This window comes from Mus caroli, chromosome 2 (genome assembly GCF_900094665.2).
Source record: "Mus caroli chromosome 2, CAROLI_EIJ_v1.1, whole genome shotgun sequence".
NCBI lineage: Eukaryota > Metazoa > Chordata > Mammalia > Rodentia > Muridae > Mus > Mus caroli.
Window position 1 is genome coordinate 145,602,662 of NC_034571.1, and position 16,774 is coordinate 145,619,435.

The window sequence follows — 16,774 nt, forward strand, 5'->3', positions numbered from 1 at the left end:
CTTTCTTTCTTTCTTTCTTTCTTTCTTTCTTTCTTTCTTTCTTTCTTTCTTTCTTCCTGAGTTACCTCCCCTGAATAGACTCTTGGTGGCCTATAGGATCAGAGATAAGTATACTCTTGAAAAGGGTAAAGGTTAGACAGTTCTGAATTTAGAGTCTCACTGGTTTAAATCCATCTTTTTGGTAATTGCTTCTTTGGAGTCAGAGTCACCATTATGGATCCTGAGAGCTTAGGAACAACCAGGCATACACCTGTGTGTTTAGAAAGAAGCCTGGGAGGGACAAGAGACATATGTTCTGTCTCCTAGAGTCATTTAGCCTTGCTGTGGGTGGGGTGGTGCAGGAGGCCATTGTTGGCTGTGTCTGGAGTGAGGTAAACTATCAGTGAGCCACCCTGTCAGACCCTATTTTGATTCTTATGCCTATTGAACAAATGGTCTGAGATGTGCAAAGATTTTGAACTGAAGGATGCAGATAGAATGGTCTCTAAGGGATGCTAGTCACTGTTGGACCAACTCATAACTTAAGAGACAGGGACACAGGCAATGGGGCAGGGTGGAAGCATACAGGGAAGCAAATTATTAGGAACATTGCTGGGGGCTGGAGGGATGGCTCAGCTGTCAGTTAAGAGCGCTTGATGCTCTTCTGCAGGTTTAGTGCCCAGAACCCACATTGGACAGCTCACAAACTCCTGCAACTCTAGTTCCAGGGTATCTGACACCCTCTTCTGACCTTTGAAATCACACATGCCACACACTCACACAGACAAACACACACACAAACAATAATAAATTATTGAAAAACAGAACAGTGCTAGGGGTCAGCCTAAAATCAAGGCCCTGATTTTCTTGCCTTGGGGCCATTTCCATACATTCAGTTTTTCTAAGAGCAAGAAAAATAGGTTGCCAAATCTGGAGAACCCTCCTGCAGTTGTGCTGTGTGACCAGCAGAGGGAGGAAAAGAAACAGTGTCCTGGGCCTATGGGGGCCACTGAAGCATCCCGCATGCGGAATGACTTGTGGGTCATGGGAGGGGAAATATCCTTGCTTTGATCCAGTGAGACATAACATGTTCGTTTCTAGACAGGATCAGATGGCAATAAGACAGAGTAGGAGGAGGGAGGATTATAGGAGGGGATTCCAATGTGCTATCTGTGGTCCTGGCCAAAGAACAAGACCTGTCTGGAGCCTCCCCAGTACTCAATGCTCATGTTGGCCAGAGCACTTCCTTGCCTCCCTGGCAGCCACATGACAGAGTTAAGGCTCTGAGCATAAGATAGAGAGGGCTGTGTGAAAGCAAGCATTGCAACCTGGAATGCCCCATCTAGCCTACGATTGTGAGAAGCAGCCTGAAGCACCTTCTTTATTGTCCCCTTCACGAGGAATCTCACCCCAGAACTCATTTCTTCCTTCTCAGGGGCCTTGGAGCAGGCAACCTGGCAGTCACGATCAGGACTTAGTCGTTGTGAGTAGTAAGAGCTCACTCTGTGCCAGGCGTGCTCTCAGAACCTATGTGTGATGGGAACTCACACTCAGGAAGGGCAAAGAACATACACAAACTACGTTAAAGCCAAGTACAGGACTGAGTCTCATGTCCATACCAGTGATACTGATGTTCATTCAGATATGCACACATATACCATGTGAACACACATAGAATCTTACTATACCCATTCTGAGTTCCATTCTTCTCACATTTGAAGTGCAATGTATCCTTGTTTTGGGCTCCAGGATATGTGTTATGCCGGTCACCCCCGAATGCCCCCTCCCCCTGCTTTTGGTATTGGCATCTGCAAGCCAGCCCAGGAGTAGACTCTGGGTGAATATGTATGCCAGTATGTACGCTTAGCCGCTCAGGTGTGAGTAGATATTGGTGATATCTTTCTCATCTAGGTCTCGACTGACAAACTGTTGCTCAGCCAGTCCTGTATCCTGGCCACCTTCTATAAACTGGTTCCTTACAGGAAGTCTATATACTGTACTCTGGAGGTTACCCAGGTGTAGGAATGACCTTAAGGGCTGGGAAGAATGGAGAGCTGCTAAATGTTAGCTCATGCCATTGTGTTGCCAAGATGGCTTGCTGAGTTAAGGATACCATGGAGGTGGTAAATGCCTCTGTGAGGGCCTGCTTGGGAAAGGAAATGGAGATGTGCCAAGGTCACTAGTGAGTTTCTGGTACTACTAGCTAAACTGGGAATGATGACTGCTGTCTTGTGAGGTGACCCGGTGAGCGGTGCTTTCAGTTTCAAACGAGTGTGTATTATTCGGTGTGCAGCAAGCAAGGGTACAGACAGCAAGCAGCAGAGTCACAGCAGGTAGACAGATAAACATCAGCTTATCAGATCCTCACAAAACCCAGCAGAAGCAACTGGAGAAGCTCAAGTTGGTGAGCAAGCAGAAGAAATGTCATAAATCACCAAAAACAAATGACTTGGGAAGGCCCTTCCTCCTCCTCCTCCTTTTCCTTCTTCTTCTTCTTGATATATTTATTTATTTTATGTATGTGAGTACACTGTTGCTTTCTTCAGATACACCAGAAGAGGGCATCGGATCCAATTACAGATGGTTGTGAGCCACCATGTGGTTGCTGGGAATTGAACTCAGGACCTCTGGAAGAGCAGTCAGTGCTTTTAACCGCTGAGCCATCTCTCCAGCCCAAAGCTGGACTTCTTGATGAAAAGCTTTATGCAAAATCTTATCTGTATGGATGGGCTTCTGTCCTTCCATCTCAACTGCAGTCATCTCTACCTTATGGGGTAAACAAGGTACCCTCTGTTGAAAATGTTTTTACTTCTGGCTGTTCTCAAGGGTGCTATGTGTTTAATACCCTCAGCTGTTTGCTCCCTGGCACAGTGTTAAGAGAGCAGTCTGCCCAGGACAGGGAGGCTTGGAAGACTCTTGAGAGAAGTGTACTTGAGTCTGAGACAATGGGAGGCCTTTCATTTCCAAAGCCAGCTTTCAGTGAGACTAAGCAGCATGTGACAAGTGACCAGTGTCACATATGTCCCTGGGGCAGCAGCAATACTGCAGAGTATGCTACCCAGAGGTGGTGAGCTCTCTTTCTTTAAGCAGGGTCCTTCAAGGCCTAGAGGAGGAGCTGAGGTCAGTGGTCTCCTCCCTTTGTCTGTGGATGGTTTATCTCCTCTGAGCCATTAGGCTCCCCACAAATTCCCTCCAACCCCTATCAGCCTGTCCCACTTGGCCAAGTGCCTAATTAGACATGCAAATTGTAATGGCCCTTAAAATGAAGAATGCTTGCCTCCATTCATATCTGCTTAGAGAAGGGCAGTGAGAAGTCTGTTGTCTGAGAAGAGGTACAGGAGGGTAAGGTAAAACTGCTGGAGGCTCCTATTTTTGACTAACAAAGCTGAGTTGAAACCTTCCTTTGGGGGAGAGCTGACCACTGTGATTTTACAGGGAAGAGGTCATATCTTTGGTGCCTGCCCCTATGGTCCATTGTTTCCTTAACCAGTCCCCCTAAAAGCAGACTCCTGTCACATAACACAGCCCAGGACAGCTGTCTAGCTCTGAAAGACACCACTGTTTAGGGAATGCAGGCCCCAGCAGGGGGAATCCCTGGGTTTGCCCTGGCACATATCTCAATCGCCTGCTCCCATTCATTCACAGACAGAGTTTGCCTTTATTTGTGTCTTGGCAGAAAGCCAGGGTGCGAGCTGGCAAGGCCTGCCCCAGCAGTCCTGGAGAGTCACTGGAGGACCAGCTGAAGCCCATGCTGGAGTGGGCCCACGGTGGTTTCAAGCCCACTGGGATCGAGGGCCTCAAACCCAACAACAAGCAACCAGGTGGGAAGGAACCTGGGGGACATGGAATTCCCTTACCATCTCTGACGGTTCTGTTTTCTTTGCTCTACCTTCCCATTTCTTGACATCTACAGTGCTCATTGGAGAAGAATCAAATCTCCTTGGTTGATCTGAATCATTCACCCCATGTATGACCCTCAGGAAAACCTTGGGTGCACATCCAGTCTCCTATAATCTTTGGACACCTATTTTCCTTCTTATCTCATTTTGTTTGTTTTTGTTTTTTTTGAGACAGGGTTTCTCTGTGTAACCCTGACTATCGTAGAACTCACTCTGTACACCAGGATGGCCTTGAACTCAGAAATCCACCTGCCTCTGCCTCCCAAGTGCTGGGATTAAAGGCGTATGCCACCATTGCCCAGCCCTTCTTATCTTTTAATATTAATGCATATATAAGCACTGGAAGATGTCACTTTGTCATCAAACGTACCTTTGTTTTTGTTTTTTGAGAGAACAATCTCACTATGTATACCTGTTTGGCCCTGTGCTGGATTTCTTAGCATATGTCGCCGCATCAGGCTTCCTCATGACTTTTGATGGGTATCTAATTTTCTTTCCCAGTGTGTGAGTCAGATTCAACCATGTCCACTATGATTCAACCAGTCCAATAAAAATATAAATAAACATTAATGCATGAGAGCCACAGAATGTATTTGAATTAGTTTCTAGTAGTTTCATTGTAGAGAATCAGGTGAAATTAATGCTAATCATAAATCTTGACCTAATATTTTTAAAACTTAGCATTTTCACTTTTAGCCTACATATATTTAGTTAGTTCACTTCTCTGTTAGTACTGTTCAAAAAATTATGCCATTAGGTAAAAGCTAAACAGAAATTGATTAATGAATACTTATTAATTCACTTCACAAATTGGCTAAATAGATTCCAGGGTTCAAGCCAGTCCAAATTAACCAAATCAGTAGCATCACTTGACAATTTAAACCTGACCTTCTGTGTGAGTGAAATCCTGTTCCTCCTGCCATTTCAAATACTTAGTAGCTCCATGCTCCTGTTGGTCATTGGCAGACATCACTGTATGTCACAGTAATGAGCTGGTTCTCAGGACTGATTTCCTTACATATTCAGATGTGTGAACCTATAAACATGAGAGTATGGCCTGCTTCCTGGGTGAGAAGAGCTTTGAATTGGCTTCTGCTCTGGGCTCCCTACTGTGATTCTCTATGCCCATCATGGTCCCCTGCTGTAGATGCAGTTGGATCCCAGGCAAAACATGGCCTTGTCCTAGGCCTGCCTTATCTCTTAGACCCTTCAGTCAAATCCCGTCTGCTTCCCTTGCAGAGAACAAAAGTCGAAGGCGCACAGCCAATGACTCTGCTGCTTCTGAGTATTCCCCCCCACCCAAGCGCCTCAAGACCAACAGCTATGGTGGGAAGGACCGAGGGGAGGATGAGGAGAGCCGAGGTGAATGGGGGAGATGCTGGAGGGTCTGGGGATGCACAGGCAGAACTGGGAGCAGCAGGCCCTTAGGACCACTGCACTGTGGGGTACAGGGGAGCAAGGCTGAGGACCAGGAGAGACTTCCCTACCTCATCTCACACCTGTCCCCCTTTCCTCAACAGAACGGATGGCTTCTGATGTCACCAACAACAAGGGCAATCTGGAAGGTACTGTTGTCTCCCATCCCTCCTTCTGGGGCTGCCCCGGGCCCACCTTGCCCTGGCTTTGCCCTTCTGCATGGGTTTAATCCAGAGGCCTGGGCATTGATCTCGGTCAGGACCATTCCTGCTCCTTCATATTTGTTGCTATATGTCTTTATTTATTTATTTATTTATTTACTTATTTATTGAGATAAAGTGGTATGTAAGGTTTGCTTCCATTTTTAACTGAGTCTGATGAGGTTGCTTACCTGGGTGACTGGAGTTGGGGAAGAATGGAAACTGTGGTACTTTAGTCAGTACCTGGGAACCCAGGTCAATGGTACCTTGAACTTTTTCCATGTAATAACCACAGCTAGCTTTTAGGTTAAATGGAGCCATTGGGTCCTCCTCGAGCTAATTCTGGTCTCCTTTCCCCATCTGGGTACTGCACTGGAATTCAGAAATCTGACATGAACAGACCTAATGGAGTTTGAATATACGGTGGGCTCTTCATTTACATTCTTGGCCCAACGTGTCTTAATCTTCAAATATTTATCAAATAGTTACTCCTTATTGGGTCAGAAAACAAACCTGGACCCAGGGTACTGTGGGCACCCTGTGCAAGCTGCAGTTTAGAGCAGTACTGACAATTTAGAGACTTTCAACCCACAGTCATCTATGTACCCCAAGAGTGATCCACCATTTGTTCCTTGTAATGGGGCAGTATTGGTCATGCAATGGTTTTGTCCTCTTGAATAGTGATCAGTTTAGAGCCAAGGCTCTAAACTAGTTTTTTATTGAGATTACTGGGATCGTAATCACATGCTGTGTTTACCAGGCGCGGTTGCAGGCAGCCTCTGTATCTATCACCAAGCCAATCAGACTCACTACTAGGGCCCCAGTGTCTGGAATTGAATGCTTATGAAAGACCCAGAACACTATTCGGTCTTCTATCTTTCTGCTTGGCTAGCCCTTTGCCTCCCTTGTGTTGCTTCTTGTTAGTTTGAGCTGGTCTTTCCCAGACAATGAAGTGAAGATGGCACTTATAGCATCATTGGTTCTAAGCACCCACCCTGAACACGCCCAGTCTCTTCTGAGAGGCTGGTAAAAGCAATCAACACAGGACATGGCACAGAATTCTCAGGGCACAGCTGGCAAGAAGAAATGCTCAGAACTGTCAGAACCAAGGCTTGGGCAGCTGATATTAGGCCCTGGTTTACATAAACTCTGGCACCTCTCTTTCTTTCAGACCACTGTTTGTCCTGTGGTAGGAAAGACCCTGTGTCCTTCCACCCCCTCTTTGAGGGTGGGCTCTGTCAGAGTTGCCGGGTAAGTCTTCTCCCTCCCATGCCACATCCATCCCCATCCGGGCTCCTAGCACAGTCCCTGCTCCAGGCACTAGTGAACAGCTTCCCTAGGGCACACCCCACACCCTTCCTGTTTGGGGGACAGGTGCTAGAGCAGAGAAGGCCCTCCACAGGATACTCAGGTCACATGTACTGTCTCTGAAGGGCATGCCAGGCCACCAGCTAGGGCTCCAGGGGCTTGCTAGCCAGGCATGGCTGAGATCAGGGCTGTAGTCTCACCTGCCTCTCTCTGGTGGCCAGGATCGCTTCCTAGAACTCTTCTACATGTATGACGAGGACGGCTATCAGTCCTACTGCACCGTGTGCTGTGAGGGCCGTGAACTGCTGCTGTGCAGTAACACAAGCTGCTGCAGGTGAGTGACCCTCGATGCGGACTGGACAAGTGGGCCTCTGGTGCTGGGTTGAACCCTGCAGAACCAGCAGCCTGTAGTCAGCTAAACCCAAACAGAAAATAAGCACCCAGTGGTATCTTGTGGAATCCGTTGCTCACAAGTGTGTACTGCATTGATGCACTGAGTGCTGGGCTCAGGTCAGCTGTGCCCATGAAGTCAGACCTGTGAGCCTTTGGTTGGAAGGGTCTGGATTTGGAGGAGATTGGATGATCCATATCCAAGAAGTGGTTTCTTACCCTATAGCTGAGAAACACTTGGAGTCAGGAGGATGCCCATTAGGCAGGGGTGGTCGTCCCCCAGGGAACTTGGTCTGCAGGACGATCGCCTGGTAACCTTGATGCCGATTCTCTCTGGATACTCGACACAGATGCTTCTGTGTGGAGTGTCTGGAGGTGCTGGTGGGCGCAGGCACAGCTGAGGATGCCAAGCTGCAGGAACCCTGGAGCTGCTATATGTGCCTCCCTCAGCGCTGCCATGGGGTCCTCCGACGCAGGAAGGATTGGAACATGCGCCTGCAAGACTTCTTCACTACTGATCCTGACCTGGAAGAATTTGTAAGTGACCCATTCAATTATAGTCCCCAGGATCTGGAATCCTGTGAAATCCTGTGTATATGTAAAAGCAAGAGTTAAGCCTTTAATCTGAGACCTTAGGAAGCAGGGGCAGGCCTGTCTCTGAGATCAAGGATAGCCTGACCTACATAGTGAGTTCCTGGCCATTCAAGGCTCCATAGTGAGATACTGTATGAGATACAGCAACAGGCATAGTAAGAAAGGTTGAAATCAGAGCACAGAAAGCTGAGCCATGAGCTGTGTGTTGAGCTGAAAGGCAACCTGGGTTAAACATTGAAGTTGAGTCCATCTGGAATGTGCAGCAAGACCCCATGTGCAGACCATTTCAACCTCACAGACCCAGTTCCCATCAGGCTTGGAGCCCTCGCCAGTCGACTGACACCTAGCAGACAATTCTAGCCCCTTCTGATGAGGGAACAAGAAGCAAACATCAGAGCTGCCTGGGGCCAGCTGCTCCCACACTGTAGGAGTTTATCTTCTGTTCTTAGAGGCCTTGGCAGTTACCAGTCAAACTCCTAATCTGTCTGTGTGTCTGTAGGAGGCAGCTGTGCCTCCTGTCTGAGGACAGAATGGCCAGCCTGTGCCAAACACGTTCTCACCAGTTCCCATCATAGCCTCTGGGCTCTGGAGGATGGATGGATACTCTGGATATCTCTCTCCCTCTTTCCTATCTAGCAGGAGCCGCCCAAGTTGTACCCAGCAATTCCTGCTGCCAAAAGGAGGCCCATTAGAGTCCTGTCTCTGTTTGATGGAATTGCAACAGGTGAGTTTGATGCTCTGTTGGGACAAAGAATGAACGAAGCATCTAGGCAGATGAAGGTGTCTCCTGTGTGGCCATTGAGAACATTAATAGCAGAGGTGTCATGTGTGCCTGTTTGTGCTGCGCTCCATGGCCTGTGCCTTCTCATGTCACTCTTGGGCTTATGTTTGTGTGTGACTGTATAAGACTATGTTTGCCCCATAGCCACGTGGGGATCAAAGACAACATCTGTTCCATGTGGGTCACCCATGCATCAGGCTTGGTGGCAAGTTCCTGTTCCTGCCATATTCCCTGCCTGGGTCCACTGGCCATTTCTAAAGGGACATGCATCTTGTTTTCCTTCAAGCATCTGAGAGTTTGCTGGCCAGACATATAAATGATGGGGTAATCAGACAGTGCTCTCCAGCAGGCAGTGCTCCCCAGCAGGCAGTGCTCCCCAGCAGGCAGTGCTCCCCATCACACAGTGCTCCCCATCACACAGTGCTCTCCATCACACAGTGCTCTCCAGCAGGCAGTGTTCTCCAGCAGGCAGTGCTCCCCATCACACAGTGCTCCCCATCACACAGTGCTCTCCATCACACAGTGCTCTCCAGCAGGCAGTGCTCCCCATCACACAGTGCTCCCCATCAGACAGTGCTCTCCAGCAGGCAGTGCTCTCCAGCAGGCAGTGCTCTCCAGCAGGCAGTGTTCTCCATCAGACAGTGCTCCCCATCACACAGTGCTCCCCATCACACAGTGCTCCCCATCACACAGTGCTCTCCAGCAGGCAGTGCTCTGCTCCCCAGCAGGCAGTGCTCTTCAGCCCTGGCTCTCTCTATCTTCTTTAATTTGTATATCTGTAGGAATCAGTCAACACGCACCACACTCTCAGGTCTGCTGTGGCTCATGGTGCTCTTCATCCCTCTTTGGAAGGTCATATGTCTTAGCTCTTGAATTTTAATTTTGATTCTTACATGTTTCCTTCTACATGCATAAATACATTTACAGTCAATTAGGCAACAAATACTTTCCTCACTCCTGATTCCTTTCCACTTTATGAGATTTTCCCCATACTTGGAATGAGACAGTCAGTGGGGCCTGAGGTCCCCCGGGGTTGACTCAGATCCTCTGAGGTGACAGGGATGGACTGAGTGTCCTCATTGTGCTGCAGGAGGACACCATGGGGCTGATGGCCCCACACTTGGCCTCTTGGCCTCACATTTCTCTTTGATCCTTCACAGGGTACTTGGTGCTCAAGGAGTTGGGTATTAAAGTGGAGAAGTACATTGCCTCCGAAGTCTGTGCAGAGTCCATCGCTGTGGGAACCGTTAAGCATGAAGGCCAAATCAAATACGTGGATGACATCAGGAACATTACAAAGGAACATGTGAGGGTGGCCTTTCTCCTGGGGTTCATCTCTTTCTCATTCTTCCATGGACCTTGGTGTCACGGCATGCTATCTCTTTCCCTCAGGCCCAGAGTTGTGGGTAGAAGGGAACCAGAGACATTTCTTAAAAGCAGCAAAGTGGGAACAATTCAGCACTCATTTCTTTTAGTGGAACATGTGAACATTCAGGTTTTATGGACTGTACCTGGAGTTGCTGACTAAGGAAATTTCTAGAATTGAGTTTTCTTAGCCACTTCACAAGAATCTAAGCTTTATTTATTTTACATCAAAGCAAATTATTATTATTGTTGTTGCTATTGTTACTGTTATTAGTGTAATATGTGTGCATGCACATGTGTACACACACATAGCTGTGGCTGCCAGTATTATGGCACATGTGTGGAGATGAAAGACCACTTGTGGATTCAGTCTGCTCCTTCCACATTTACAGGGCTTTGGGGGATCACACTCGGGTAACCAGGCTTGCATGGCAAGTACCTGAACCCTCCAAGACACCTTTGGACCCCAGAATGAAGGCTTCCATTCCCTCCCTCCTTAGGCTTATCCCAGCCTTTTGTGTTTTTCCCTCAGATTGATGAGTGGGGCCCGTTCGACCTGGTGATTGGTGGAAGCCCCTGCAATGATCTTTCCTGTGTGAATCCTGTCAGGAAAGGCCTGTTTGGTGAGCAGCCATCTGCTTTGGCTCCCACAGATCTTACCACATCTGAGTGCTGTGGTGGCCAGAGAAGAAGCTGTCTGCTTCTGCTTATTCTTTTGTAGCATCTCAGTCCTTTGCAAATCCTTAGGCCTCAGGAAGATGTCAGCGAACAGTGCTCTGCTGCTCCCTGTGTTCTTGCCTGGTCACTCCAGGGGCTCTAGGGGTTGGAATGTGTTGGCTTTACTGATGGGCTATAGTTGGATTCTCTTGGTCTCAGGGAATGTGTAGGTACACGGAAGCTTTCGATCAAACTCTCTGATGTTCTCTTATGGATGCAGAGGGTACTGGCCGGCTCTTCTTTGAGTTTTACCGATTGCTAAATTACTCATGCCCTAAGGAGGAGGATGACCGCCCATTCTTCTGGATGTTTGAGAATGTGGTAGCCATGGAGGTCGGTGACAAGAGGGACATCTCACGATTCCTAGAGGTGAGTGGCCTGAGTGTAAGGACTGCTTGGGCCAGATAGTCCATGTTGACATTGAAGGCTACTGAGTGCTGACAGGTGGGAATGATTTCCTGGTTTGTGGCTAGATCTGAGGATTAAGAATATAGCATATTTTGAATGCATTGGAGACATTTATTTCTATCCTAACCCTGTCTGTGCAAGGCACCAGTAATGACATCAACATCTACTCCAGACAGTTCCTTGTTTCCTGTTTCCTCTTTCTTCTGAAAATGGTAGCTTTAGGAGTCACAGAGAAGTTAATTATCCACCAGTTGATGTATATCAAACCCTATAGTAGGTAGATTTTTAGATTTCAGTTTCTTTCATTTAAATAAAATGTACTTATTTTTATTTCATATGCATTAGTGTTTTGTCTACATGCATGTTTGTGTGAAGGTGTTGGATCCCCTGGAACTGGAGTTACAGACAGTTGTGAGCCACCATGTAGTTGCTGGGAATTGAACTCAGGACCTCTGGAAGAGCATACAGTGCTAACAGATGCTGAGCCATCTCTCCAGCTCCCATGTTTGTTTGTTTGTTTGTTTGTTTAAGACAAAGTCTTGTGTAGCCTAGACTTGTCTTAATCTCTTGGTCTTTTTTGTCTCCACCTCTAAAGTGCCAGGATTATAGATGTGTGCCTCCATAGTTGGACTGTGCCTTAGTTTTCTTTAGAGCTTTACAACTTTGGCCTCAGAGGTGATAGAATTGGCTATTTTTCAATTGTCATGTGTACTTGTTGCTGGGTGTCCTGAGCCATGCATTTCCCATAGTGTCTTTCCACAACTAGAGTTTGATTTAGCAGAGTTTGATGTAAAGTACCTCTACTTTTGAGCACAATCTGTCATTGGCATGACTCAGAGTGGGTAGGTCTGATATTATTTGTTACCCAGCATTCACAGGAAGAGATTAGCTGTCTTAGTCATTGTTCTATTGCTGTGAAGGGACACATGACTAAAGCAACTATTATAAGAGAAAGCATTTAATTGGAGCTTGCTTACAATTTCAGAGGTTTAGTCCATTATCATCATGGTGGGAACATGACAACATGCAGGCAGGCATGGTGCTGAAAAAGTAGCTGAGAGTTTTATACCCACATCCACAGACAACAGGAAGAGATAGAAAGAGCCAGGGCCTGGCGTGGACTTTTGAAACCTCAAAGCCCACCCCCAGTGACACACTTCCTACACCAAGACCACACCTCCTAATCCTTCTAATCCTTTAAAACAGTTCCACTCCTTGGTGACTCATTTTCAAATATTTGAGTCTATGGGGGGGGGGGAACATTCTTATTCAAATGATCAATTCTACTCTTTTCCTTCTTCTTTAGACTTGTAGTCATACCATAATGCAAAGTGCATTAGTCTAACTTCAAAATATCCCATAGTTTTTCATACCTTCAACACTGTTTAAAAGTCAAAAGTTAATGAGACTCCTGGCAATCTTTTAACTGTGACCACATGTAAAATCAAAATAAAAAAGCAGATTACTTACTTCCAACATACAATGACACAAAATATATATTATTACCATTCCGAAAGAGAAGAAATGGACCATAGTGAGGAAATATTATACCATAGCAAACTGAAAACCAGCAGGGCAAACTCCAAGTTCTTCATCTCCATGTTTGCTGTCGAAATGCTTCTCAGATCTCCATCTCTTTTTAGCTTTGTTGAGTACAACATATTTCTCTCTCTTGGACTGATGTCACATCCAGTCGACATCTCTCTTTGGCAGGTATCCCATGGCAGATATCATGGATTCTCTAATACTATCCAGGCTTCATCTCACAGCTTTACAGAATGGCCTCTCTGGGCCTATCTGCAGGGACACCCCTGACACACACCTGTCCTCAGTGGCTTCTATGAACCATAAAGGAAGAGTCCATAACTCCTTTCTTGTATTTTAGGTTCTAAAGCCAGAACCACGTGGCTGAGGCTGCCAACTTCTGCTGCTTTGTGGAGCTGCAAGTTGGGCCCTCCTTTTTAGTGACATCCATTAACAATAGTTTCCTTTACCACTTAAACTTTTCCTTGATCCCTTTCACAAGTTGGGAATGGGGTTGCATGGGGCCTTGCCCTGAGGTCACCACGTTCTTTTTTCCATTTAGCATCAGGCTTTTCTTTAAACGTTTTATTTCCCTGAGCACTGGATCTAGCTGCATTATACTTCCTGGTGCTTCCTTTCTCTTCAGACTATGCATATTCTATTTCTCTTTATTTAGCTTGTTCCCTTTCATTATAGATCTGCATAAAATTGATTACTGGTAACTACACTACTCAGTCATCTTGAAATACCCTCTGTCAAAGGCATTCATCCAGAAACTCTTCAATTTAGCCTCTGGCAGATTTTTAGGACAAGAGCAGATAGCAGCCACGTTCTTTGTCAAAACAGCACAAGAATTGGTCTCTAGACTAGTTGTTAATATTCTCCCCTTCTGAAACTTCTTGAGCTAGGCCCACATTGCTCTCAGCATTGCTGTTCATACTCCTACTAGCGTGCCCCAATTTTAAACTTTTGCATTTAGGTGCTTTTCTACTCAAAGTTTAAAAGTGCACATTCTATCAACAAGCAGTATGGTCAGGCCTGTCACAGTGATACCCAACTCCTGATACCAACTTCTGCCCCAGTCACTGTTCTATTGCTGTAAACATACATCATCTCTGTTCCTGTGTGCAGCTAGGAAAGCCTTGTCACCCGACAGGCCAAACCTGGGCTGAGTGACACCTGAGTCATGGTGTTTCCAGTAGCAGCTCCCCCTTTTCTTCCTGCAGTGTAACCCAGTGATGATCGATGCCATCAAGGTGTCTGCTGCTCACAGGGCCCGGTACTTCTGGGGTAACCTACCCGGAATGAACAGGTAAGAGCCCTGAGGGGGGACAAGGAACAGAGAGCAGAGTTATATCTAGGTCAAATTGACATTCTAGCCTTCTAGAAAGTCCTGACTTTGGGCTGCTTTGGATAATTGGAGCACTGGGCAGGACTCCTCAGGCAGCTGCAGTGCTCCAGCTTCAGGGCAGGTGTTTCTCCAGGTCCCACCAAGGGCTGTGAGGACTGTCAAGCCCCTCTGTTCTTTCCTGCTGTGCTAAGGCTTCCATTGGCAAATGTTAAATGTCAAAGACACTATTCCTTCTGTCCCTGAGATGAGGTGGACCCTGAACCAGCACCTGGTGACCAACCATGGGCACAACTGAGTAGCAGTTACCTGCTCCCTCCAGTTTTCTCAGTCAGGATCATTTCCCACCCTTAAGGATAAAAAATTATTTTTGAGATTATAATTTATTTATAACATTCCTTCCTGGAAACCTTCCCCATACTCCCTCCTGCTCTCCTTCAGACCCACGACCTTTCTTTTTATCAGTTATTATTGTGTGCATATATATATATATATATGTATGTATGTTTGTGTATACATATATATTTCTAAATATAATCTGATGTGTCCATATAACATTTCTTGCATGTGTGTTTTCAGGGCTGATTGGCCTTGGACGACCAACTTGTGTGCTCTTCTTTGGGGACAGTCACTTCTCCCGTTCTCAGCTCTCCTTAGTTGTCTATAGCTCTTTGTGTAGGGTTGAGACCTCGTGAGCTTTTCTTCATCCAGATTGGCATGTTTACTTGTATTGTCCTTGTCACCTCACATCTGGACATTCAGACCCAGTGTCTAGTTCACAGTTTTAGACATAAAGCAAGTGACTCTGCAAAGGCCTCCTTATCTCTTCCTTTGCGATTCCAAGAACAGCCTGCTAACTAAGAGAAAAATTGTGCCTGTAGTAGCCATCCAAGATATGCAAATGAGTTGGGTTGGAGTAGAAGCATAAATTTTGAGAATTTGTCAAAGTCTGGGCAGAGATCAGAGGGTCCTGAAACAGGTCTTAGATATTGTAATTTTTTTAATTCAATTTTTAAAATTTTTGAATTCAAATAATATTGCTTTTGTCTCTTGGATAGTTAAGATTTATTTAGTCAACCATCTAATTAAAACATACCATATTCTTGTTTGGGATCACATGGACTGGTTTATTCAACATTCAAGCTGTCCTTGCCAGGCACTGTCTTGCTGCCAGTTCAATGGGGGACACAATGATGTCAGTGGCTCTTGTAGAGCAGACGTACTGGAGGGAGGGATAGAGAACACAGAGAGTGATTGTATATTCAAGGTTGGGGAGGTGGCATTGGGAATTAGGGTGGGGAAAGGAGAGGCCTCATCCAACGGAAGTAAAGAAATGGAGCCATTCCAGGTAGAAGAGAGGGCTCTGGGATAGATGGTAGGTGGGCATCCCTAGACCAGCTTGGAGCTCAGTGTTATTAGGTGAAGAATGGCTTGGAAAGAGAGACACAAGTATTTCTGACTGAATGGTGCAGGCCTATGCATGGTGCCAGTTAGTTAGACATGGGCACAGGGCATTCCAAGAGGTTAGTTGCTTGAACTAATTGAAGTTAATTTCAGGTATGCAGTATCTAGGAGGAGGAATTAGAGCGGGTATGGGGCAGTATTGAGGTGGTGAGTGCAGAAGGGGCTGAGCTGGTTGATTACTATGCTGTGTCCCAGAAGGTGCCATCTGGTGAGAAAACAAATGAAGGTGGTGGCAGTGACCTTTGCGGTTTGTAGCATGGCAGGATATTTGAACCTTTGCTTATGCATTTGGTGGCTTCCAGGCTAGGATGATGGGATAGCGTCAGTGAGCTGTGCTGGGTGACAGAGTGGATGTATGAAGTGTCAGTTGGACTGAGGCCTGGATCATCCAGTTTGTGCAGATCTTTTCACTCTATAGCCCTGGCTGGCTTGGGACTCCTTATGTAGGCCAAGCTGGCCTTGAACTCACAAAGATCCTCCTAACTCTGCTTCCTTCGTGCAGGGATTAAATGCATTCACCATGCTCAGTGTTTGTATGAGTCTTGATCTTTGACTCAATCTACATAACATGGAGCTTTCCATGTCCCTTTTCTCCTGACCCCTTACCTCATTTAGGTCCACAGAAGACACAAAAGGGGGCAGGGAGCCAGTGAGAGGGCTCAGTGGGTAAAGGAGCTTGCTGTACAAGCCTGATGGCCTGAGCTTGATCCTCAGAGAAACAGAGAACCGACTACAAAATTGTTCTCTGACCTCCAAACACTGTGGGATGTACATCCATATACATTAAATATACATGAGTGCATTAGCAGTAAATACATTTTAAAAGAAGAGTTAAGGCTGGCATTGGAGGATGTATGTCCATGCACATTAATCATATGTTTACACATTAGCAGTAAATACATCTTAAAAGAAGAATCAGGGCTGGCATTGGGCAGCTGGAAGGTATGGTCAAGGGAGATGCTTGGCGTGAATCCTCAGCCCCCTGTGGCACTTGTTCTTCCTTTGTTTTGACTTTGAAGTGGACCTTTGGCCTAACCACACAGACTTGTGTGTTTTCATCCTGTGTTTGAGCATTTCTCACTGCCAGAGTACACTAGCATGAAGCAGATTCTCCCCTCGTCTGGCTTTTGAGGTCTCTTATGTGGACCTCCCAGGCAGACGCTGGAGAGTAACGGGTTCTGGCTGTCCCCAGGCCCGTGATGGCTTCAAAGAATGATAAGCTCGAGCTGCAGGACTGCCTGGAGTTCAGTAGGACAGCAAAGGTAAGATGTGGAGTGGACACGACACTGTGACCTTGGCTCTGTCCACGTGGTGCCTGCTCATTTCCTCACAGACTCCCGGTGCTGGGCCTCCTTCCCTACAGACCTGTTCTGTCTCTCTT

General features: G+C 46.6%; 1 protein-coding gene across 1 annotated transcript in view; it reads left to right on the forward strand.

Moving 5' to 3' along the window:
- The window catches only part of LOC110307386 (DNA (cytosine-5)-methyltransferase 3C), a 34,441-nt gene that overhangs the window by 14,524 nt on the left and 3,143 nt on the right, over positions 1 to 16,774 (forward strand). The window contains exons 5-17 of the mRNA XM_021179618.1: positions 1,891 to 1,986; positions 3,656 to 3,800; positions 5,118 to 5,240; positions 5,399 to 5,443; positions 6,666 to 6,745; positions 7,024 to 7,136; positions 7,543 to 7,729; positions 8,426 to 8,510; positions 9,728 to 9,873; positions 10,465 to 10,555; positions 10,870 to 11,018; positions 13,808 to 13,893; positions 16,586 to 16,655. Coding sequence (XP_021035277.1) covers positions 1,891 to 1,986; positions 3,656 to 3,800; positions 5,118 to 5,240; positions 5,399 to 5,443; positions 6,666 to 6,745; positions 7,024 to 7,136; positions 7,543 to 7,729; positions 8,426 to 8,510; positions 9,728 to 9,873; positions 10,465 to 10,555; positions 10,870 to 11,018; positions 13,808 to 13,893; positions 16,586 to 16,655 — 1,416 coding nt within the window. The remainder of the gene's footprint in view (positions 1 to 1,890; positions 1,987 to 3,655; positions 3,801 to 5,117; positions 5,241 to 5,398; positions 5,444 to 6,665; positions 6,746 to 7,023; positions 7,137 to 7,542; positions 7,730 to 8,425; positions 8,511 to 9,727; positions 9,874 to 10,464; positions 10,556 to 10,869; positions 11,019 to 13,807; positions 13,894 to 16,585; positions 16,656 to 16,774) is intronic.